The sequence below is a fragment of the Ctenopharyngodon idella genome, chromosome 15 (genome assembly GCF_019924925.1).
Source record: "Ctenopharyngodon idella isolate HZGC_01 chromosome 15, HZGC01, whole genome shotgun sequence".
NCBI classification, from domain to species: domain Eukaryota; kingdom Metazoa; phylum Chordata; class Actinopteri; order Cypriniformes; family Xenocyprididae; genus Ctenopharyngodon; species Ctenopharyngodon idella.
In genome coordinates, this window is record NC_067234.1 from 18,299,861 (window position 1) to 18,324,733 (window position 24,873).

Genomic DNA, 24,873 nt, shown 5'->3' on the forward strand with positions numbered 1-24,873 from the left:
TTACTTGTTTCAGTTTGATTAAATACATTTAATGTGCTTCAATATTTTCCATCGTTTGAGTGTGAAATGTTTTTCAGGTTTTTCTTGTCTGTAAAACAAGACTATTAGGGCTGGGTAAACAATATCGATTTCTCGATTTTAATCGATTCTCATTTTTACGATTCTTAAATCTTAAGAATTGATTAGTCTAGTCTGTTTTCAGTTGATGAATGAACAGAACATGTAGCGCACCTCCCATCCAATAAGTCGCAATAATCTTTGTGCTTTATTACTTTTGATATGAAGCAAAGTCTCAGATTTCAAATGACGTCCATTTTGTTATGAGATTCAAAAAATAAATACCGTTTTGGCGCTGTTTAATGTGGCGTGACAGATCGCATTAGCGCCTCAGTTAAAGAAAAGCGGCAGCACGGAGCGCATGTGAACATCCTCTGCTCCGCTTTAATACCAGTTACAGCGCGAAATAAACATGAATAAACATCTGAAGGTATGTTAAAATATACAGTACAACTTACCGAAATCCATATCATGTCTCGTGTAATAGCTCAATCAGTGTTTCAACCGCGGAAAGACGTCAATAAAAACAATGTCACGTAACGTCACATTTACCTCAGAAAAACATATTCAGTGACCATAAACTCATTAGTCAGCTGAAAAAATTACTAAAGAGAGCAGCATTCTGATAAATATAGCTATGCACCGTTACATATTCATTATAACGTTCTTCAATATTTAATGCATGTTTGAAAAAATCAGCCACGATTTAAAAAAAAAAGAAAAGAATTGGAGTGGAAATATTATGTAATTCTAAACTTTATTTATTATTTAAATTACACTCAATTATGTTTTTTTTTTAAGTGTTTGTATATAAATAAGTTAATTTCAACCTTCATTATTATAGTAAAGTAGTTCCAACTGACTCCCATATGTACAGCATTAATTGAGAGATGGGGGTGGGGGTGTCCAGCTGGCCTCTGTTTGTTGGCCAGCTGTGCTTAGCAGGACACCCAGCACCCCCGTTACACGTTTTTGGAGCTTCATTCACAATTCGATATGATGTATATATGAAAATTTCTGAAGTCCTTGGTTTCACCGTTTTATTAACCCTATATTGCAACACTGTGCAGTATAGGGTTAATAAAATACCAAAAGTCGCGACTCTTGTGGGACTCCCCACAACCTTTGAATGGCCTCAGTTTGCAATCTAGAAGTCCAATACGCTATCCGTTGCGCCACAGAGCCTGTCTGGTTAGACCGTCTTATGGTTTTTCTTTTGGGCATTTGCACATCCACCACTGTGAGGTTGCACACTCTGCAGGCAGGAAAGTCAGGTTCTTCTTTTCTTTGCTAAATATCCAAGAGATTCAGTGACGGCTGGTTAGGACTCTGTGTTACACTCCCAAGTTCTTTGTTGTGAGTGTGATAGACTGTGCAAAAAGAGAATACTGTTCTGATTAGCACTGTTTTGTAATTGTCACATCACATTGAGATACTTTAGAATACCGAAATGAATTGCAATTTTTTTATAACAATTTTTTAAGGTCAGCAATTACAAGAGTCTCACATTAATAATTATAATAATAACTTAGAGAGTTTCAGAAAGGCATGTACCTCAGTAGCATAGTGGGAACAATCCTCTGGATAAAATGTGCTTCTAATCGAGTAACTCTTACATTAATCCAGCAGCAGAGGACAGCAGTGGTCTGTATTACACTTAATGATTGTAAATTTTGGACTTGGCTTTGAAGAAAGTTTTTAAAAGAAAGGGAGTGCTTCAATATTATCATAAATGCTGTCAGGAATCTGGAGATTTTTTTTTTTTTAGGAATCTGGAGATATAGCAATAAATTCCTAAAGGATATTTTGAAAACTTGGTGACCGCTATTAATACAGTTACATTACATTTAAAGCAGTTAGCTATTAATATTTTGTTATTTTATGTCATGGCAATGTAATATATAGCAATACATTGTTAAGATGAAAATTAAACCTCAGTATGCCAATAAATTAAATACTTTTTTACAAAGAAAAGTTTACAAAGAAAAGGTTCATCTCATTTTATTATTTATTTATATGTTTACAACATTTATGGAACTTTTTTGGAAGTTGCTTTGCGACCATAAATAACGTACAGTTGCAACAGATTTAAAAGCTAACAAACATCCAAGTGGGCAAATCATTATCCTATTTCAATGTGTATTGTAATTAATTATAAAAATATGTATATATTGTTTGCTGTCAGAATAGAAAAGATGTTACCACAAACTACTCATCAAAACAAATCATCATCAGGTACTCATGTAAACAGCAATTTTCATTAAACTTTCTGGTGTTTATCTTGGGAAGCAGAAACAAGAGGTCAGCTTGCCCTGTGGGCTGCATACCAAACCATTCCCTAACCACACACAAACATACACACAGTTGAAATCTCTTTATTTCCTGTGCCCTTCAAACATCCATGAAAATTATCCATGTGCCTCTCTTCCCAATGCTGGGAACTCAAATCAGTTATGAAGGCAGGGTTTTAGCTCTCAAATGCTTTACCCCTTCATTCTCAGTCTTTCACTTCCTCACTTGCTATCATTGCCCCTTTAAGGGGGTTGACTCTTGTACTTTAAATGGTCTCATTCTTCCTTCACTCCTCAGGATTAAGGCTACAACGATGTCGGAACTCTTGTCCATACTCATGAACCCACTTATTGGCAACTGGAAAAGAAAAGACAGTGAATGCCTTTATTTGGTGTGTTCCTCACAGAAAGCATGTGGCTTTAAAAGCCTTGATATAGTACATATAAGGGCATCCCTAGTAAATAATATCCCATAAAAGCTCCATTAACCATTCCCACTTCACTGAAGGTTCAGATTTTTCCTTTCACTTTTTTTTCTTGCTTCTTTTACAGAATTACTACCTACTGTTGGAGCATTCCTGTAGCTCAAACAGTAGTGTGTGTGTGTGTGTGGTGCCAGCAAAACCAAAGTCATAGGTTCAATTACCAGGGAATGAATTAAATATATATCTTGAATTGCTTTATATATGACTGTCTTTCAAATTAAGTTCTTTCCTTATGTTGGTAAACAAGACACCATGTGATGCAACAATCATACCCCATTTATCGCCAACAATGACAGGGCAGCCAGCATGAAGAGTGTCACCATTTCCTTGACCATTTCTATGAAGATTCCACCAGAAGAGAGCACCATTCTAGAAAGAAAACACAAAAAAGTGAAATACACTCCTTACAGAGAATAAAGAAAACTCCCAATATAGTTATATTATGTTTATTTAGTCTAAAAACGTCTTTGACAGTGTACACAATAGCCAAAATCCTGGATTATGAACCTTATTTAACATATATATTCCTTTTTTCTTTTGCGAGAGGTTGTGCAGAAATGACATCCCCCTTAGTGGGTGGAGGTGAAAGTGCAAATTTCTAGATAGCCTTCTCTCAGGTTTCACCAACAGTTCATTTACTGAAACAACACTGACTCCCAAACCCAAAGCTTTTGTTGTAACGGGATACCCAACGAAATGTCTGACCTCAACAGAAAACAATCTGTTATTACTCAGCATTGAAGGACATAGGATTCTGAAAGTTGTGCAGAGTGAAGTGTGGTTGTGTTCTATCTTAAATGAATCTGTGAGACTAATGTATGTAATTCTGTACCTCCACTACAGGAACACTGAAGTTGGCATATATAAAGGCTGTGAATCCTCCTGCTTCCACAGAGCTCAACTAAAAAGGAAAAAAAGTGATTTACTCAAGCAGCATTAAATTAATTTTGGTTACTGCTATATGCTTTCAAAACTCACATACTTACTTTATCACTCAAAACTACATTGGCAAGATAATGTCTTTTAATCAAGAAAGAAAGCGAGCAAGAGCTGAACTATTTATTCACTTACATATATCATGAAGGTAGCCACTCGATTTCCAGTTTTTAACCTGTACAATGGACTCGAATCAGACTGCCAATTAAAAAAACAATTTTAAATATTCTTCTGCTGTAAAAAGTCACATTATACACAATGGGTATGCATCATGGCTTATACTATATATACAAGATACATTATCCCCCGGTTTCACAGACAAGGCTTAAGCTAGTCCTAGACTAAAATGCATGAGCTGTTGTAACTGAAAGCAACTTGCACTGACATATCTTAAAATATGTCAGTGTCATTGTTTTGCCTCATGATGATAAGTGGAATCACTGAAGGAAAGAGAAACACATGAATTAACAGAGGTTTAGATGTTGATTTTATTGAAAATGTCACTATTATGGTGATCAGTGTTTCCTTTAGTTGGGCAGTTTGACTCTGCTTTTTATGTCAGTTTGTGGTTTTTGTAATGGTGTTTGCTAATTTTAAATGGTTGACTTTTAAGGAATTAATTTGATTAATTCTAACTCAATTCTTATATGTTGAATTTAATTAATAATATTGCTTGTAATCTGTTGCCGCAATTTTATTGAGTAGATAGAGTGTATTACATTTTACAGTGTAGGCTAAGCCCTGTCTGTGAAACCGGGCCTAGAAGTAGTAAATCTCTGCATCAGAAAGCATTTCTTTATTATTTACAAATTTTTGTAAATGTTTTTCCTTAAATGTGTGTAAATGTTTTGGAAAATTCATAATTAAAGAACATTCTTATTACTCACTGTGGCATGATCAAAATGAGGTTCATAGTGTCCTCCAATGCCATAATTTACAACTTGGAGATATTCAGCATAAGGGGGCTGCACATTCAACCCAGTGACCATAGTGATGCGTCGATCCACCTTGCCTACAACTTCATGGGCTGACTCTTTAAGCCATGCACTGGAAGATCATTGACAAAAAACCTAATGTGAGAGCCACTTCACAAACTAAAGCAGTACAGACAGAAAAAAATGGGATAATATTGGTGCCATGATCACCAGCTGCAGTGCCCTTGATTGCCACCAGATAACCCCAGACTATTGCCACTCAATGAAGGACTACATTTCCCATAATTCACTGCCTGGTTTCATCATCCATGATTGTCTTCAGCTGCATCTCATAAGCCTTGTTAAAGGGTTAGTTCACCTAAAAATGAAAATGCTGTCATTAATTACTCACCCTCATGTCATTCTACATCCGTAAGACCTTCGTTCATCTTCAAAACACAAATTATGATCTTCTGTCCATCCATAGAGATCCAACACAACTACCACTCCAAGGTCCAGAAAGGTAAGAATGACATCATTAAAGTACTCCATGTGACTCCAGTGGCTCAACTTTATGAAGCGACGTGAGTGCTTTGTGCAAAAAAAACATAATTTACCACTTTATTTACAAAATAATATTATCCAAGGCGTTCACGCAACAATGTCAGCTCTTGTTTGAACACAAAACGCATGTGTCGTGAAGCTCTGAACGTGCGTTGCAGATCCATATTTTTGTAAGTAAAGTGGTAAATTCGTTACTTCATAAAATTGAGGTTAAACCATTGGAGTCACATGGAGTACTTTCCTACTTGAATGTGGTAGTTGAGTTGGATCTCTATGGAGGGACAGAAAGCTCTCAGACTTCATCAAAAAAGATCTTAATTTGTGTTCTGAAGATGAACAAAGGTCTTATAGATGTAGAACGACATGAGGGTGAGTAATTAATGACAATTTTCATTTTTGGGTGAACTAACACTTTAAGTCTGTCTATATAAGGCCGGTTTATTCACTCATTCATTGCTAAGTCTTGTATGTTACAACTGCATTTCTGAGCGCTATCCTGGTTTCCCATGTTCACTGTTATACACTTATACAAGCTGTAACTCACTACTTTACATTGTAGCAAAGTGTCATTTCTTCAGTGTTGTCACATGAAAAGATATAATAAAATATTTACAAATATGTGAGGGGTGTACTCACTTCTGTGAGATACTGTATCATTGAGATATGTTGGTTTTGAATGTTGTAGGAGTACACTAGCATAAATATGAGCTGATATAACTGATTTCATGGGGCCTTTAGAAAAAAACTGATTTGTACCTTTTGCTGATGCGATATTCTGCAGTGGTCTGATTTACTCCTGATGCCACCACTGATCTTCTAAGCTGAAGGAAAACATGAACATTTGCATTTAAATATTTTCTATACATTTTTGTCACTGTGAAGAATAAAGATTTGAAGGGAGATAAGATCAAAACAAAATCTCTGGCAGCTTCTGTTATGTGTGAATTTCAGAAAGAAAGAAAAAAATTACTGAACTACTGGCAGGGACAAAGACTTAAAAAAAAAAAAAGCAATGACGGAAACACGTGATTTAATGCTGAGTCTACCCCTACAAAAACACTCTGGGTGGAATAACTGACGAGCTGTAAGCACAGTTGATTCTGACCGCATGACTTGTTCACGTAATGTGCTCTTTATCTTCTTTCCAGCTCAGTTTGAAGCTGGCTTAAGTTCCATGGTTAAATATGTCTGGAAAATGAGGGAAAACTAGCACACAAAATTTTGTGTCTCTCTTGAGAAAATGGCTTTATACAGACACTTTGAAGAGTCTCTCCATGTCAGTCAGTAACTGGCATGCAGTAAAATGAAAAGTGTTTGAAAATGTCTTATTCAGTAGAGGACAAATTATTTTTAAAAAATGAAAGCAGAACAACCTCAGCTGAGAACTGGCAACAAATGAGAGCTGAAGTCTCTGCCAACCTTTTTTCCCTCAATACAAAAATGATCCAAGTAACATAAAGGCTAAATAACATCCACTTCTCAATAAAAAAAATAACAAGGCTTTCTCAGTTATTCAGAGAGTTCTGGGTCCGAAATTCACAATATCAAAGGCAGCATGGTTCATCAATTAATTTACAATGAATTACTTTCGTATCTTGGTATAAGTCCACGAGTTACATATTCCATACCCAATTCTGTATGTTTCCACATTAAGCCTTAATTCAAACTGCACTCACCCCTGGCACAGCATATTCTCTGATGCTTTTAGCTTCAGGTCGGGTGACAAAACCATGGAAGAGCACAACATAAGGGTGCAGGCTGATTAGCTCTCGTTTAATTGGTTGCAGAAGTAAACCAGGGTTGCCATTGGTGAAATAGTCGCAGAATAACCTTGGGTTCTCAAAATGTTTTGGCTGTAAAAAGAAGGCATGTTATTATTTCTAAGGCTCTGAAACATAAATATTCAAAAGAGGCTTCAAATAATCATTAATAAGATGTAAAAAGGAACAAGAATGAGTTTAACTGATAAACATAAACAAAAATATTTTAAGTTAACAGCTAATTAACTACCCTAAATCAAATGATGTCATTGTGAATGCAATAAAACTCTAACATTATTGTGTTAAAAGTATTTATCTAGGCCAGTGGTTCCCAAACTGAGATATGTGTCTATTCTGCGCCACCTTAAAATAACATTAACCCAAAAATGAAAGTTCTGTCATCATTTACTCTCCCTCAAGCTGTTCCAAACCTGTATGAATTTCTTTCTTCTGTTGAACACAAAAGATACGCTGAAGAATATGGGTAACCAAACAGTTGACCCTGTAGTAGAAGAAGAAATTGTTGAATAAAGTCATTATTTTTGTTTTTGTGCACAAAAAGTATTCTCGTCGCTTCATAACATTAAGTTTGAACCACTGTAGTCACATGGACTATTTTAATGATGTCTTTAGTACTGTTCTGGGCCTCTAAATTTCTTATGACATTGATGTGTATAGGGAGATCAGAAAGCTCTTGGATTTCATTAAAAATATCTTAATTTGTGTTCCAAAGATGAACGAAGGTCTTACGGGTTTGAAATGACATGAGGGTGAGTAATTAATGACAGGGGTGATCTAACCCTTTAAGATTTAAAGCAGGCCATTATTTAATGTGACCTTCTTCATGATCCAAAGCTGAAGTAATTCACTTTGGTACGCTGCTGTGTAATTTTCTTCAGGCAGCCCCATGAGGAATTCTACCAAGATCCACACAGGATTTGCCATAGCTCTTTTTTTTACTTTGGCTCTTTTTTATGATAGGAAGCATTTAATAGCCATATGGATACCATATTATTATAATGGAAGTTTACTCCATTTAGAAACTGTAATAATCCTTGAAATTAATTCTGAGTTGCAATGTGTGAATACTTTCCCTTTTTCTAACTTATGTGCTAACATTTTATATTTGTGTTGCTCATAATACTTCCAACAACAGATTGGAATAGAAAGATATAGCCTCTGATGAATGCTGAAGACTACATTGCCTTGATCACAAGTTGCGTAGCATAGTGTGGAATGATACCTGAGATCCTTTTGTTTGGCAGAGCTTCTCATAGACATTCCTGGTTCTCAGATAAGTGGTGTCAGGCCTTTTCAAAGCCAAGCTTTGGTTAGTAACAGGCGGCCTTTCATCAAGAAGCTTCTCATACTTCTCCACATTGAAATGTACCCTTCTGTTCATAGGATCTTGAAGAAAAGATTGAAATTGCATTGTGATGTAATATAATGCATTTTCTGTGTAGATTATATTTAAATTAATCCTTATTCATGAATTAAAAATAAATGAATCTGTTTGGCCAAGTATTTTTTTTCTCTCTCTCGCTGTCTCACTTATTGCTGCTGGCTGGTAGTAGACTGCAGAAGTTTACCATGAAGCAATAGTTCCTGAGAGAGACTGAGGGCGTAGGATATGTTTCCAGTCTAAAAACAACAACAACATTGTATTTCATATAGTTATATACTTCTATCTTTATATGTATATGTATATATATATATGTGTGTGTGTGTGTGTGTGTGTGTCTTACAAAAATACTGTTAAAAAATACTGTTCACATAGAGATGGGTTACACAGAACCACCAAAGATAAGACAAAGAAAGGTAAACTAAACTTATTATATTTAAAACTATGAAAACACTTTTGCGATTTGAGGGGAGAGTTTTTATGAATATTTTGAATAAGTTTCTATGTTTATATTTACCATTTTAATTTTAGTTAAAAAAATTTTAGTTTAATTTTTAGTAGTTTTTATAATTTTTTTTATTTCTGTGTTTGTTATTTTAGTACATAAAGTTAAACTAAATGAAAATTATAAATGTTATCTTGGTTACTAGCTGAAATAAAATAAAGTTTAAGTTTTTAAATTGTATTTTATTTCAAGTAACAAAAAATGTTTTTGTGATTTTAGTGTTTAGTTAACTATAATTGTCCTGTTATTAGCCCTGTAATGTTAAAATTTTTTATTATTTTAACTTTTAATTTTAAAATTGTAACTTTTTTTGTGCAAGAATAGGTGGTTTTTCGCTGTTATCTGGAGCACTTTGGTATGGTACACTGAAAGGTGGACACATGCATTTCTGAATACCTCACCCCTTATTTACACTGCACACGTCTGCAGCGCGTTGCGGCTCCGACACGGCTCCGACACGGCCGCCAGAGTCGATAACAACCACTTTAGTCAATGCTTGTGTTTACACCAGCCGCGGCACGGCACATTTCAGAACCGGCTCACTGCGCCACTTCGCTAAAGATAGGCGCCAAATCTATTTTTGATGGACGCCGTGTCCAAGCCGTGCAGTTCAAATACAAAATAAAGTCAAAATAATTACCCTGTGCAGACTCCCGTTCATATCTCACATCACTAGGAGGTCAGAAATTGACAACAAGAGATTTGAAGTTGAAAAAAATCTTGAAAAAATAAAATCAATAAAAAAATCTTTTATCCTTTTGTCGTCCATAACTAGACTTTTAAGTGTATTAACTTTGTCTGTGGGCTACAGCAAAACAAAAAAGGGCATAGCAATAAACACAATTAAACCGGACAAAATATAACCATTAGCCATTAAAAACACAAAAAATCAAGGAAAACAATGTCGGACAGGCAAATCTCGTGGTCTCATGAATCCAGCCGTGTCGCTTCTGAAATGCTCCTGGTGTGAGTTGACACCGCGTAGAGGACGGAACAAAATCTCGCCGGAGCCATAATGCGCCACAGAGGTGTGCAGTGTAAATAAGGAGTCAAAATGTGATCTGACAAAATAGGTTGGACCCCGTGTACACCTTCGGATCACCCAAGACAGATCTTAATACCAGGGGTAAACAGGGTCTTAGTTAAATTCATATTTGTTTTGTGAGAGGTACCATACCTTGAAATGAGAGAAAGCTAAATGGTCAAGGGCATCTTCAAGTGTGCCTTCATTTTCTGGACTCCATTCTGTTCCTCGAAAGAGACGAACTGCCTCCTCAAACCACTGCACAGAATGGTAGTAATCTTCCAGATCATAGGCCACCTACGAACACAGCCCTCACAGATGTAACATAACACAAATACGACATGACGGGAAAAAAAGCGAAAAAGATGATGAAATCCCACATGTTTGACACTTGAGCTCAGAGTACTTCTTACACAACAGTAAAAAAAGGATTTCTGTCAAAAACCTTTTAGTCACTGGTATTTTAATGTGTTACTTTAGAAATGATAACAGAAGTTGCCAAACTTTTGCAACAACACATTTCATTTGGTACTTGTATGGATGGTAGTAAAGAGAACAGATGGTGCTTATTACAAGAAGACAGAAAAAACTGAGCTTTTCTTTGTACACAAAGAAAGAAGAGTATAAACCACAAAAGAAGCACCAGTTACTAAACAAACTGAGATGTATGGAATCTACATCAGGAAGTCTGCTCAACTGGGAACACATTCTGAACACATTTTTCCAGAGGCTTTCCCAGTGATTCACAATACATTCCAAACTTTGAGAGTATAGGCAGTAACGTTTCTCGACCCCTCTTAGAATTAAGCTTGTGACAAATAAGAAATTATTAGCTTTAAAGCCACAAAGACATATTTAAAAGCAGACTGAAAATAATAGATAAAATAAAATTGTTTTACCTTTCCAACAAGGAAGCAATCATCCCCAGAGAGTGTATCAGACACAGGGGGTTTATAAATGTCAACAGCATTTCCATTTGTGATTTGCTGGAAGTGCCCTTGCACAAGCCCCTCCACACGTAGATCATACACATCCTGAAGCCTCATCAGCCCCTGTGCTGCCCCCTGAAGGTCCTCCAGCTTGGGTAAGCTGCCTTCCATCATCCTGTAGCCCTCCCTGAGAGCTGAAGGAAAGTAAACGGGGGTTGTGAAGGGTAAGAGTTAAGTGGGACACAAGCAAGCCAAAAGTACAAAAAAATTAAGCTGTAGATCAAGGTTTTTCTTAAATGCGTCTTGTGTATGAAGGTCAGCATTACCTTTGATGTTTTCTTCGGCTTCATTGCTATGGACAACATTCAACCATTCAGACTTAAGTCTTTTGACCAGTTTGAAAGCAATAATTGGATTAGCTATGGTAGCTGATGGCTCATTGTATACACCACTGTGTAATGATTTGACTCTTGAAAAGAACCTAAAAAATGTAAAAGAATGATTGATATTTCATTCAAAGGTTAAAGGGGTAGTTCACCCAAAAATGAAAATAATGTCATTTATTACTCACCCGTAAGACCTTAGTTAATCTTCGGAACACAAATTAAGATATTTTTGATTAAATCCGATGGCTCAGTGAGGCCTGCATAGACAGCAATGAGCCTTTCTCTCTCAAGATCCATAAAAGTACTAAAAACATATTTAAAACAGTTCATGCGGATTGAGTAGCCTAGTTCTACCTTAATATTATAAAGCGACGAGAATATTTTTGTGCGCCAAAAAAACAAAATAACAACTTTTCAACAATTTAGTGATGGGCCGATTTCAAAACACTGCTTCGGAGCTTTATGAATCGAATCAGTGACTCGGAGCGCCAAAGTCACGTGATTTCAGCAGTTTAGCCGTTTGATAGGAGGTCCGAGTCACTGATTCAATTCGTAAAGCTCCGAAGCAGTGTTTTGCAATTGGCCCATCACTATATTGTTGAAAAGTCCTTATTTTGTTTTTTTGGCACACAAAAAGTATTCTTGTCGCTTTATAATATTAAGGTAGAACTACTGTACTCACATGAACTGTTTTAAATATGTTTTTAGTACCTTTATGGATCTTGAGAGAGGAAATGTCATTGCTGTGAATGCAGGCCTCGCTGAGCCATCGGATTTAATCAAAAATGTCTTAATTTGTGCTATGAAGATGAATGAAGGTCTTACGGGTGTGGAACGCAATGAGGGTGAGTAATAAATGACATTATTTTCATTTTTGGGTGAACTAACCCTTTAAATGCAATAACACATTTTGTTAAAATCAAACAAATTTAGTTAAAAACTACTCTTTTTTTTTCAGTTTTAGTGTTGGTATAGTTGCCATGTTTACAAAACATGATACATAAATGCCGGTAGCACTTTATTTTACAGTCCTTTTCCCCATGTACTATGTACTTATTATAATAATTGCAATAACTGGGTAATAACTAGGTACTAACGCTGAATCTACCCCTAAACCTAACCTTAACCCATGTAGTTACCTTATATTACCCATACTTGCTTAGGTAAATACACGTAAGTGCACTTACTGTAAAATAAAGTGTAACCGAAATGCCTTTTACAGTTTTTGTCGTTTTAATTTTTTTATTGAAATTAAAAAACTAAAATCCCAATATCTAAACAGAATATGGCTTACACGCCATAGAAATATCCTTTATAAGATTTTCCACAGTAACCACAGCTTCGGTGCCATAGATATCTTTCAAAGTGTGGGAAGTTTTTAAACGTGACCATCTTTTTGTGCTATTTAGATTGCTTAATTAGCCTAACTAATCAGCACTTTAATACATTCCTATAAATTATCAAATTGTTTTCTCTTACCTTTTAATATCGTCAAGTCTTTGTATTTCCAGTTCTATGTATATTCTTAAATGATCGATTAGTTGTCTTTCTGCGGAAACAGCTTGATTCACGCTCATCATCGATGTAAACATTTCACCGAATGATTTGTCAGATATATTAAGTACATATAAAAATATAAAAAGGCTAAAGTATGAAGACATCTTATAAGAGAGATTATAAAAAGTTTAAGCGGTCTTACATCATGCGCTGACTGTGTTAGTCCACAGCTTTTAATTCCTCTTCATAGTTCACCATGTTCTCACGCAGGACATGAAAAAACCGCGCACAGCCCACGATGAGCCATCAGCATAATGCCTGGGTGTGTGTGTGTGTGTGTGCGCGCGCGCGCGCGCGAGAGAGAGAGAGGTGGGCTGCCTGGGAGTGCGCTGAATAATACCCCAGGTATAGACTGATACAGGATAGAATTAGGATTTTCTAAATAAATAAATAAAAAACTGTTCTCTGATCTCTCTAAATATATTATTTATTAGCCTATAGACAAAAAATATAATGATATAATAGAGAAAACTTTAAAAACAACTTTTAAATTATTAAATTACAACAGAAATCTGTTTTAATGGCCATTACAAATTGAGTCACAAACATGTGGCGTCAAGGTGTCCTGTGATGGAAACTCAGTCATTTTGATCCTCCCTCTGTTATTTGCTGCTACTTAGCCATTTTGCTTGTTCCTGCATAGGATTTTTGCTCTATGCTTAATGTTAACATCTTTTTTTAATGCAACATGTCAAACTTGCATTTAGAAAGTGTACTAGTTCTGCTTTAAAGCCTGTGTTATGAGGCTCGGCTCCACTGCTTTTGCTGCTCTAACTTCCAACCCAGGATAAGATCTTTCTCAAAAACTAAATGTAAGGTCCACTGAACAGGACATAAATATCCCCACTCTTACCAGTGTCCCATTGTTACTGAATGTGTTATTGAATGTCTGGAACATTTTAGAAGGTTATTGTGCAGTGAAGGGTTAATGTTGCTATACTGACTTACAGTGTAACTCATATGAGGTGTGGAGAACTGCTTTGCAGTCTGTGTGTATCGTGTCGTTACCTCCGAGGAGGCAAGGGAGGAAGTGCCTCCTCAAAAAATTAGGATGAGAAAATAATCCATATTACAAAAATAAAATGACGCAAATATTACAAAATGTGACAATAAAAAGTGTATAAGTCAGTCGATGTTCTAAAGGAACACTGTCCAACAGCGACACCCACAGGTGAAGTTAAAGCAGGAGTCCGCATCTCTTGTGCCTCCCTTGAGCTCGTAGAGAATCAACAGAGCCCCTAAAGTGTGCGGTGGGTTTTGTGGGGGGTGAAAGAGAATGAATGGGGGAAAGTCACGTGAGATGAGGCAGTGCCTGCATCATGCTATGATTGGTTATGATTGGATATGATTGGTTTGTGCGATAAATCCCACCTCTTGTTTACGTGCACATTCTGCGCGTCAGTCTGAATGAACAAAATGATGGCGTCAATGGGAAGACTAATTAAAAAGTAAGAAAACAGCTCACCCACTTAGATATCACCGCTTTATGTCACATCAAAATCAAACTTGAAATGACCTGAAACATGATGACTGCAGGTTTTTTTAATGAGCAATCAGCTTGGTGAAATTAAAGATATATCTTTGTGTCTGTGACAGTGTTTACATACTGAGCATGAGTGATGATCCAAAATAAGTTGACTATTAAAAATAATTAGAGATCAATACACAAATGTTTAACCATCTATGGTACGGTGTTGCCTCCATGCAACAGTCCATTTTAGTTTGTTTTTGATAAAACAAACTAACTTTTAGAATAAATAAATTAAAAATTAATGAAAATCTTTATTGATATTGTTACAGTGTCCAATTTTAAGCAGGAAAAACACCACAAATATTTTTTTCCTCATTGATATCATATTGCACACCATAAAGGGTTACATACATTAATTTACATTTGAGTTATAAAAAATTTAAAATTAAAAATAAATAAAAAACTGTGAGGACATTGTTTGCCTACTTGTCTTCATCTATAGTTCTTGGCTTTACTTTGTACAAGATTATGTCAACAAACTCTTCAAGCAAATTTAATTTAATATAACATTAATTAAAAATACTTTGTGTCTTGCTTAAATCTTTTGCTTACAGAAGAGTTTTGATATGTTAATTTATATAGCCTATCAATATTAATCTGCATTCTGTGTTAACTTTTTAAACTAGTTAGCTAAACTATGTAATTACAATGTCACATGTCTAACCGTTTTCAGTCACAAGATGGTGCCATTAGCTGTGCTATCTTGCTCTAGTAAGAAAAGAGAGAGACTGTCCAGTGATTTTAATACTAGGCCTGTGTTTAACATGGAAACTAAATGCACATATTGAGTTGTCAGCTTTACCATAAAAGTTATAAATCTAGTTTGATGTTCTGATTCTATTTTTTATTTAATACAAACATACATGCAACAAACAATATGCACTGTACAGCCTTTGATTCTTTAATATATATTTATTTTTGTTTTACATTCAGACACAAAATATTGAAATTTCATTTTAAAAAGCACATATACTATATTTTGCTTTAATATCATGTAAATATATAGCAAGTCTGAAAATATTTGTACAGAATTTTGTCAGCACAGTTCAGATCACCTTAACAGAAGTCTGCATCAGCAAATCTTAGGTGAAATCTTCTTATTTACTGCACAGAATGCATAATATTTCAAAGCAATGAAAAACTTTTCATCCCGCAATCCATACACAAGTGGACAGAAGCACCGTGGGACCAGCATAAACACAACATAATTAAAATATCTGACCTCCATATATATGTAAATATCAACATTCAAGATGGCCTGCTCTACAAACGGACACCACAGCTGAACGAGTGAAGGCAACAACTGGAATCCATGTAATACCACAGTTTTTAAGCCTCTTACAGCTGATTTACTATTACCAGAGCTTGCCATTTTTGCAACACGCATTATTTTGACATAAGAAAACAGAATGATGCAAAAAATCATCATAAAGAATATCTGTGTAAAAACTGACCTCAGCTGACTCTGCCACGTGTGAACAATAAGCACTTCCACTTGGCATAGTGCCTTTTTCATATAGATGTGAAGTGGAACAGAGGCAGTGAAGATGAAAAAGATCATAGTGGGCTCTATGGAGCAGAGAACATGGATGATGATAATGCTGTGGATCGTTCTGGACAGACTACAGATTTGAGAGTGTCGCAGGGGCATACAGATGGCCGCGTAGCGCTCTAGACTCATAGCTGTGAGAGTGAGTGGAGTAGCAAAGCTCAGCACTTCCATAATGTGACAAATGACAAGACATATTCCTATAGGCATTGTTGCATTGAGAAAGATTAGGATCAAGCAAATATTGGTTATAAACAGAAACAGCCAATCACAAAGCAAGGTGTGAATAAAAAATATATAACGCATTTTGGTGCGAAAATAGTCCGTTTTAAAAAACGTAAATATTAATACACCATTCACATACAGGAAGAATGCAGACAGTGTACACGCTATAATGATTTTTTCTCTGCCTCGTGGAATTGAGAAGCCTTTGCTAGAGTCATTTGATGAGTTTTGTACCATTGTTTAAAATGTACTGTTATCAATGCAATTGATAACAAAGAGAGAGAAATCTAAATGACAAGTTATGTTAAAAAGAAAAACAAAGACATAAAAGTAGCCTACCACAGTATATCTCAACAAAGAAATAAACACCCTTCAATGAAGAATGAGAATAAGAAATCAATATACAATGAAGTCCAAGAAGTGGTCTAAAATGAAAGGAAATGTTTGCCATGTTTTATAGTCTATGCGGATTTCACTCAGGAATTCAGATTGACAACACCCAGTTTGCTATGTAGCTATTTTTAATCCAGTTGTCAAAACACCCAATAACAAATATAATTTGTTAAACGTCACCTCACCTCAACGTCAGCAAATATGTGGTAACAATTTACAATAAGGTCCCATTAGTTAACGTTAGTTAATTCGTTAACTAAAATGAATGAACAATGAGCAATTCATTTGTTATATTTATTGTAATCCTTGTTATACACTCTAAAAAAAATGGTGCTATATAGTACTAAAAGTGGTTCTTTGGCTCGTAATCATAGGGGAACCTCTTTAAGTGCTGTATAGCATCAAATCTTGGTGCTTCAGCGGTTCTTCACCGGTTCTTTGAGATGACTGCGGTTACGCCCACAGAGTGGCACAAAGACTGAGAGGCAGCATTGGTTATCAGCGTGAATGCCGCGAAAACACACAAAACACATCTAAAACCGGAAAGAGCTTTGCGACTGACTGTACAAATAGCTTTGACACAAAATCTGAGGTATATTTTTACAGACTGCTGAAAGCTACAGAAAAAAGAAGCAAATAGGTCGCTGCAATTCACAGAAACAGCTGGACTCTGAATATGTTTTGCAGTTATCATTTTGTGTCAAAATGTTGGATTTTGGGGTAAAATCATACCCTATATATTGGATTGTTATATATTGTGTTGACAACTCATCAATTAAATATTTACCATCTTATATTCTGCATAATTGGGTGTTTTTAAATAAACACTGACAAAAACTATACAAGTTTTAGGGCTGGACGATATGACGAAATATATAACATTGATATAAGTGATCACTCGGATTTAGACCTACCTATATTGTATTTATATAAAGCGTTCACAGGCAGATTTGCTTTATGTATTTCCCCGGCGTCGAAATCAGGCACATATAAATGTCAGGAAACACGATTCCTGGCTGCATGTCAACATCCATGGATTAGGTTTCTTTGACATGTCATAAGGAACTCTTTCGAGCCAAACCTTTAGTGTAATCGTTTGTTTTACTCGCGTTTTCGCAGTTTCCCCTATTAAATCCAGTCATGCAGCAGGTTCTTTTGCCACTCAGTCCAGCTGAGGGAGCGCGTTCCGGCGGGAAAGTGACATCTATGCATACCCTCTATACAGAACCTGCTAAGCCCCTGTATGGTTATTCAGTGGATCTTTGTGGTGGTTAAGGTGCTATATAGCACCACTGCCGTGCAAAGAACCTGTTAAGCCCCTTTAAAGGTTCTTTATGAGCCAAATAACCACGGTTGGTGCTGTTTAGCACCATTTTTGTTGAAGAAATAAAATGCGATATCACCTCTTATGGGCTCTATAGCACCATTTGACAAAGGTGCTACATACACTGTAAAAAATAAAACGTAAAAAAAAAATGGTCAATGACTGTCAGCTACGGCTGCCAAACAAAAACCTTAAAATTAAAGTAAAATATTCTAATTTAAATAAATTGCAAAAAACTTTAACAGAAATTTTCATTAAACTTTTTTTTACAGAAAAACAGTTATCTTACAGGCATTCGCTGAATTATTACAATAAAACACCTTCACTGCAAAACATAACCTTAAAAAAATGACTTTCAGCAACAGCTATTAAACAGTCTGTAAAATAAACGTAAAATATCATAATTTAAATAAAGTGCAAAACACTCTTACAGAAAAAAACAGTTGTTTCATGGATATAGATCCTAAATTATTACTAACAAAACACAGTAACTGTAAAATGTAAACCTTTTGTATTTAACCAGAAAGAGCACACATGAATGCATTAATGTAACTATACATCACTGCATCAGCAACCACACAGTTATTGCCTCTGAAAAAAAAGACACAACATGCAACACAACACCAATGTTTCCAGGCTCATCCTGGACTGAAGCACAGGCTCTTCTCTCCAGCACAATGGTGACCCACAAAACACACGATACAGAAACCCTTTAAATCCCAACAGATCATTAAACACTAACAGATCTCGTAAGATCTCAGCATCTTCACTTATTACAATCCAGACTTTATTTCTTTTATACTAAAGTTCCTGTTGATAATTAACAGAGGTTTAGCTGTTGATGTTTTATTGAATAAAATAATAACGTTTGAAGTCACCGTTCTGGTGGTCAGTGCTTGCTTTAGTTGGGCTCTTGACCCTTGACTTTTTAACGTTAGTATTTCTCTGACTACTTTAGCTGTGTTTCTGATACATGTTTGTTATAGCAAAAACAGAAAAAAAAGAAGAAAAAAAAAGCAAGAAAATCTCAGATAGTGTTAGTCACCTTCTAAGTGATGAGCTAGACATCATAAAGTCTGATTCAGTTATACCAGAGTCTGGTCTCTGACTAAATTGTTTAATATTAGTTGTAATTTCATATGCCAGTACTGTTGCAGTGCTGTGATATTAAATCATTATGCAGAAACTCACACAGACATCAAAAATCAACGTATGAATCTCAACAAGGATGACAGTAAAAAAAAAATTCAGATCAACTCAGAACATCACAAAACAAGCTACTAAAGTCATAAAAAAGCTTAATTGATTTTCACCATTGTTGAGATTCATATGCTGATTATTGATGTCTCTGTGCTCAAAACAAAAGGCATTTTCTGTGCAATGACTTAAAACTCAGAATACCAAACTTATTTTACGCCTGTAAAATAAGTGTTTTTTAACATTTAAAGAAAATTTCTGTTAAAGTTTTTTGCACTTTATTTAAATTAGAATATTTTACTTTTGTGTTTTGTTTGGCAGCCGTAGCTGCCAGTCATTGACCATTTTTTCTTTTTATGATTTTTTTTTTTTAAAGTGAAAGTAATAATTCAGTAAAATAACAGTGTTTTGCGGTTTATTTAAATTAGGATATTTTACTTTAATTCTACAGGGTGTTTTGGCTTCCATTCATTTGACCGTTTTATCATTTAACTGTTTTGTTACTGTTTAGTTACTGATTATTTTGTAATTTTACATACATTTGTTCGTAATTTAAGAAAACAGAAAAAATACTGTATAAAAAATACAGTAAATTTTCTGTAAAAAAATGTGAATTACTGTAATTTTTTATTGTCATAATACATAAAATAACAGGCGAGTTGTTAATTTACATACATTGTTTGTAATTTTACAGAGTTTTGAGTATAATTTAAAATAAAAGAAAATGACCGTAAAAAAATAACAGTTATTTTCTGTAAAATTAGTATTTTTTTTACAGTGTAGCCTACAATGGAGAACGTTTTGACAACATAGAAAAACGCAAAGGAAAAATGCTTCCGTTATTACATCGAGAGATTAGCTTTAGAATTATTTTTCATTGTTAGTTCAAGTTAACTAATCTTATTGAAAGTGTTATCAAAAATGCAAATGCTAAGAAAATCACAAAATTGTTCTCATCTTATCTCAATCAACATTTTACAGACATGGAACATGGACAAACCCATTTAGGGCCCAAACCTCAAGCCCCACCTTGAAATGTTGGCTGGGACACTGAGTTCAGGGGCGGATTTTACATATCTGCCACATGGCATTCAGACAAAACAGGGGAAATAAACAGCTGAGCTCATCATGCTGCTCGTTAGTTCTGTTGTTGGAGTTGGCCTTTGGCAGAAACTGCAGATTTGAAAAGCAAATTTAAACAGCCTAACACTGTCCTCCCACCCAGATGCGATGTGATCAAATTTCCAGCAGCAAGCAATTTATCTGTCCAAACCAGACTCGACTGGAGACGCGACAAAATCAATAAAAAATCACAGCCAATCAGAACAGCGTGTGGGCGGGCTCTCTTTCTCTCTGCAAGCGCACTGCATTCACAACGAAATGGATAAGTATCAAATTCATAAATCTTACACCATTTCAACATGATTAAAAACATTAATCATAGAATAGCCTACACTTATATGTTCACTTTGAGTTTATTTTCAAGATCTGAGGTGAATTATCCATTGCTGCTTTCACGAAAAATATTCAAACTCACATTCAATTCTTTTTACATTAAAGCACATAATCAGAACCTGAGATTGTCATTGTCATGCTTTGTTGCTCCAACCGCAAAGCCGCAGAAATAGACGCTGAGGAAGTTTAGAAAAGGCATGAGCAGAAGTGAAATGCTTATCATTATGAAGAACTATGCAAATCTCTGATTAGACTTATGGCACAGCAACAATAAGTCACTCAGGTTCATTGTTAAATACAGTTGAGCCTTATTACAGCATAACATTCATAGAGGCTATATGTTGAATCTTAATGCGTCCAAATGTAAATTAATGTTCAGGAGAAGAAGCTCATGGTTGAGTCTGAGAATGTTTGACGTTTGTCACTTCAGTTTATTTTAAAATGTGTCATCACTAGTCCTGCTTTGATATAATGACCTGAAATGGTCATGACTTGCTTGAATAATAAGGTCAAATGGTCATGGCTGGTTATTAAATACAGTATTAGCAGGGCATTATATCTAATAAAGTTAATAAACAAAGTTAATGAAGTCTTCATAGAGGGTCCTGAAGTTAATTATGCTCAGCAGAGGCAATTTTGTTGTTTGGAAGAGCATCTCGTACAGAAATTGCCACCAAGGACTGACGTAACATGAGACTACTCATTGTTGCTAGTTACCTTTGTCAATTAACCCAAAGCAGGATGAAAACACATGTTTATTTCATGACTCTGTGCTCTAATTAGACCCAAGGGAGACAATCTGTCATAACACTTCTAATAAGCACAAACTACTATTGTTTTGTGTGTGCGGTCAGTAAACATTTGCTCTCTGCATTGTACCATCATATCATAATTTTTTAAATAAACAAATAAATAAATCACATAATAATTATTTTTTATTTAGTTTAGTTTAGTTCATTAAGTTGTAGTCAGTACATACTGGCTGCATATTTACACTACACACTAAAAGTAATTTGCTTGATAGCACAGACATTTCAGAACATAGCAAGGGACATTCAAATCTTGGTGCTTCAGTGGCTCTTCAGCGGTTCTTTGGGATGACTGAGGTGCTATTTAGCACCGCTACCGTATACAGAACCTGTTAAGCCCCTGTATGGTTCTTCAGCGGTTCTTCAGTGGTTCTTTAGGGTGGTTAAGGTGCTATATAGCACCACTGCCATACAAAGAACCTGTTAAGCCCCTTTAAAGGTCAAAAAGCCAAAGAACCACTGTTGGTGCTGTTTAGCACCATTTTTGTTGAAGAAATAAAATGCAAAATATCACCTCTTATGGGTTCTATAGCACCATTTGACAAAGGTGCTGTAGAGCACCGTTAAAGATATGGTGCTACATAGCACCAAAAGTGTTTCCATGATTCCACGCAACTTTTTTTTTGAGTGTAGATTCTAGCATAATTTATTTTCATAAATCATTATCACTTATCTTTTAGTTTATCAGACATTTTAAAAACTGCTATGGCAGGTTTATCCTCCTTCCATACTGTAAAGGTCAAAAGATACCAGTCACAAAGAAGGGGTTAAAGACAGGGCTTGACATTAACACCTGCCAACCTGCCAAATGCGGGTGAATTTCAGCATGTAACAAGGTCACTTCTACTAGCCGTATTGTCAAAAATATTGATTTTTCGACACATATCGATGCTGAAATATCTGAAACACTTCCAATACTTATTTTCTGCAGAATCAACACCAGCTGTGCTTTCTCGCTCTCTCATCTCTCCGACAGTGATTTGACACACACACCCGCCTCCCCTCACTCACTCGTCTCATTTGCTCCGGATGAATATTATTGGTGTATAAACATAATTTTAGTCGTTCCCTAGATTTTGTGCTCACACTCAAAGTGCGCACACGTAAACCTGCATCTCAGTACCAAATTGAGTTCTTTTTAGCTGCTTATTGCGCTTAAACAGTCAAATACACACAAAATGTCAAACTGCCGGTCTTGGCGAGTATTTACATAAACACAGTCAGTTGTTTTAAGTGAACATACAGTAAACAGTTGAGAAAGAAAACGCATGAGTAACAGTATAATGGATCCGTGTGTCAGGTCTTAAAGTGACAGCAGCCTAATATACCTGCTGCCAAATTATGAGATAATATTAAAAATATCTATATGGCAGTTTTTCGATGTCATGGTATCGATGTCAAAATTGTGGCCAGTGAAAATGCTGAGTGGCTAACTTTGGAAAACCACTAGCCGTAGTGGCTGGTGGTGAGCAAAAAAGCCCTTATAGGCAATATTTGGGCTGAAAAGCATGCATGGATGTAAACTGCAGAAATGCTGTGCTTCTTGCATACTATTGCCACGGTATGGCACAGACACAATAATGCCGACAGATGTAAAATCAACAACTGGCAAGTTTATTGTGGGAACGGCAGGAACAGACACAATAGCAGGTGAGTAGAGACTTTGGGAGATGATTTCAGAATAATGTGATGGGAAGTGATACAGTCTTATCTTTTGCAGGTTGGATGAAGATGACAACACCACACTGGGAAGCAAATGAGACGAGGATATAACTGACTTGACGGGATAACGAAATGAATCATCAGGTGAGTAAGGCAGGTAAGTGAGTCCATATGCTCTGATGAGGTCAAACACCAACTGCTGAGTGTGAGCGTGATTTATAGTGCTGAGTATAGTGATGGGCTGTGATGAGTGACGTGTGTGTGATTACAATTCCAGGGACTTTAATTCTGTAGAGTGTGGAAGAGCCTGGCGTGATTGTGACAACTATTTGCTATGCACTATGATATGGGACATGCTAATTATAATCTCATATATAAGACAAAAAAATATGTAGGATACATTTTACAGCAAATGTAGATATTATTCCCAAAATTCAAAGTAGGTTGTCCATTTAATTTTTTCCTTTTTTAAAAAGACAGAGTGGTTAATGGTTGTGTTGTTTTAAAAAAGAAAAAAAAAACTGCATGCTAAATTACACATACATTAGCAGTGTAACAGACAGCATTGAGCATCATAAATGGTCAGAATTATTTTTACTCATATAAGTTTATATGAGTAAAACAGCCTCCATATCTTCATAGATAATGAAATTTAAAATATTGCCCAAACATAATAAGGGTCACACCAGACTGTGTACACATTTTTTCACACACATATATTTGTAGATCATATACACTGTACACTACTGTTCAAAATGTTGGGGTCAGTGTGATTTTTTTTTTTTTTTTTAAAGAAATTAATACTTTTATTCAGCAAGGAAGCATGAAATTGACAGTAAAGACATTTATAATGTTAAAAAGGATTTCTATTTGAAATAAATGCTGTTCTTTTGAACTTTATATTATTCAAAGGTTCCTGGAACACAATATCACTGTTTCCACAAAAATATTAAGCAGCAAAACTGTTTACAACATTTAAAAATAAGAAATATTTCTTGAGCAGCAAATCAGCATTAGAATGATTTCTGAAGGATCATATGACACTAAAACTGGAGTAAAGTCTGCTAAAAAATTCACACAAATTAATTACATTTTAAAATATATTAAAATAAAAAAACAGTATCACAATATTACTGTTTTTACTGTATTTTTGATCAAATAAATGCAGTCTTGGTGAGCATAAGACACTTCTTTCAAAAACATTAAAAAATCTTACCAACCCCAAACTTTTGAACATTAGTGTAATTGTAAGCCCACATATTTTGTTCCATTATTTATTAATTTATTTTATTAGAAATGTAATTCTGAATTCCATATTTTCATAGAATTCAATGTTTTTTCATTAAAATATTTTCAACCTTCATTGTTCATCAGTTAAAGGGGAAAAATGTTAAATAAATATGACCTCAAGATCCTAATATAATTATTCTCATCTCTGTGGAGAAAAAAAATACATTTGAAATGATCTGTTAGTGAGCAAAATTATCAAACATTGGTTTAACAGATTATATTTTTAGATGTTTTTTAAAATATGTTTATGCATCAAATTATATAAATCATCACCTTGGAATTATAAGGTTCTATATGACATTTTTGTCAAAATTGAGTTATTCACATATTATTATTCTGTGAAAACTTATTTTTTTAAAAGTTGTATACATTTTGCTACTTTTTTGTTTTTTTTAGAAAAAAAGGTTCTATCTACAAAGGAGTATGGAATGCAAAAACTCTGAAGCTCAATATCTCAAAACTGCTCAGAATGCAGATAGAACCTTATATTTCCAAGGTGGCGAAATATTAAACTTTGGTTTTTGATGGTGTACGTGTCAAATATACAACAGAATGCACATTGATTTTAAATGTTCTATCTGTCACTCTTACAAAAGCAATAACAAACAAACCCACTGTTCTTGCAATC

The 24,873-nt window shown here is 35.1% G+C and overlaps 2 protein-coding genes across 4 annotated transcripts; both read right to left on the reverse strand.

Annotated features, from left to right (window-relative positions):
• Positions 1-2,042: 2,042 nt before the first annotated feature.
• On the reverse strand, positions 2,043-13,053 carry p4ha3 (prolyl 4-hydroxylase, alpha polypeptide III). 3 transcript variants are annotated; one of them, XM_051862275.1, is made up of 14 exons: positions 12,953-13,037; positions 12,733-12,802; positions 11,194-11,348; positions 10,838-11,061; positions 10,092-10,235; positions 8,597-8,648; positions 8,251-8,414; positions 6,924-7,100; positions 6,004-6,068; positions 4,657-4,816; positions 3,905-3,967; positions 3,666-3,734; positions 3,106-3,202; positions 2,043-2,706 (listed from the first exon to the last, which is right to left on the reverse strand). In XM_051862275.1, the coding sequence occupies exons 4-14, from the start codon at positions 11,039-11,041 to the stop codon at positions 2,636-2,638; spliced, it is 1,266 nt and encodes a 421-aa protein (XP_051718235.1). In that variant the 5' UTR covers positions 11,042-11,061; positions 11,194-11,348; positions 12,733-12,802; positions 12,953-13,037; the 3' UTR covers positions 2,043-2,635. The 3 variants fall into 3 exon arrangements, with proteins under 3 accessions (XP_051718235.1, XP_051718234.1, XP_051718236.1); XM_051862274.1 differs by having other exon boundaries at positions 12,733-13,053; XM_051862276.1 differs by lacking the exons at positions 2,043-2,706; positions 3,106-3,202; positions 3,666-3,734; positions 3,905-3,967; positions 4,657-4,816 and adding an exon at positions 4,866-5,062 and having other exon boundaries at positions 12,733-13,050.
• Positions 13,054-15,290: 2,237 nt separating this feature from the next.
• Positions 15,291-16,593, reverse strand: LOC127495879 (odorant receptor 131-2-like). The gene has a single exon (XM_051863293.1). The coding sequence runs from the start codon at positions 16,350-16,352 to the stop codon at positions 15,414-15,416; it is 939 nt and encodes a 312-aa protein (XP_051719253.1). The 5' UTR covers positions 16,353-16,593; the 3' UTR covers positions 15,291-15,413.
• Positions 16,594-24,873: the final 8,280 nt, after the last annotated feature.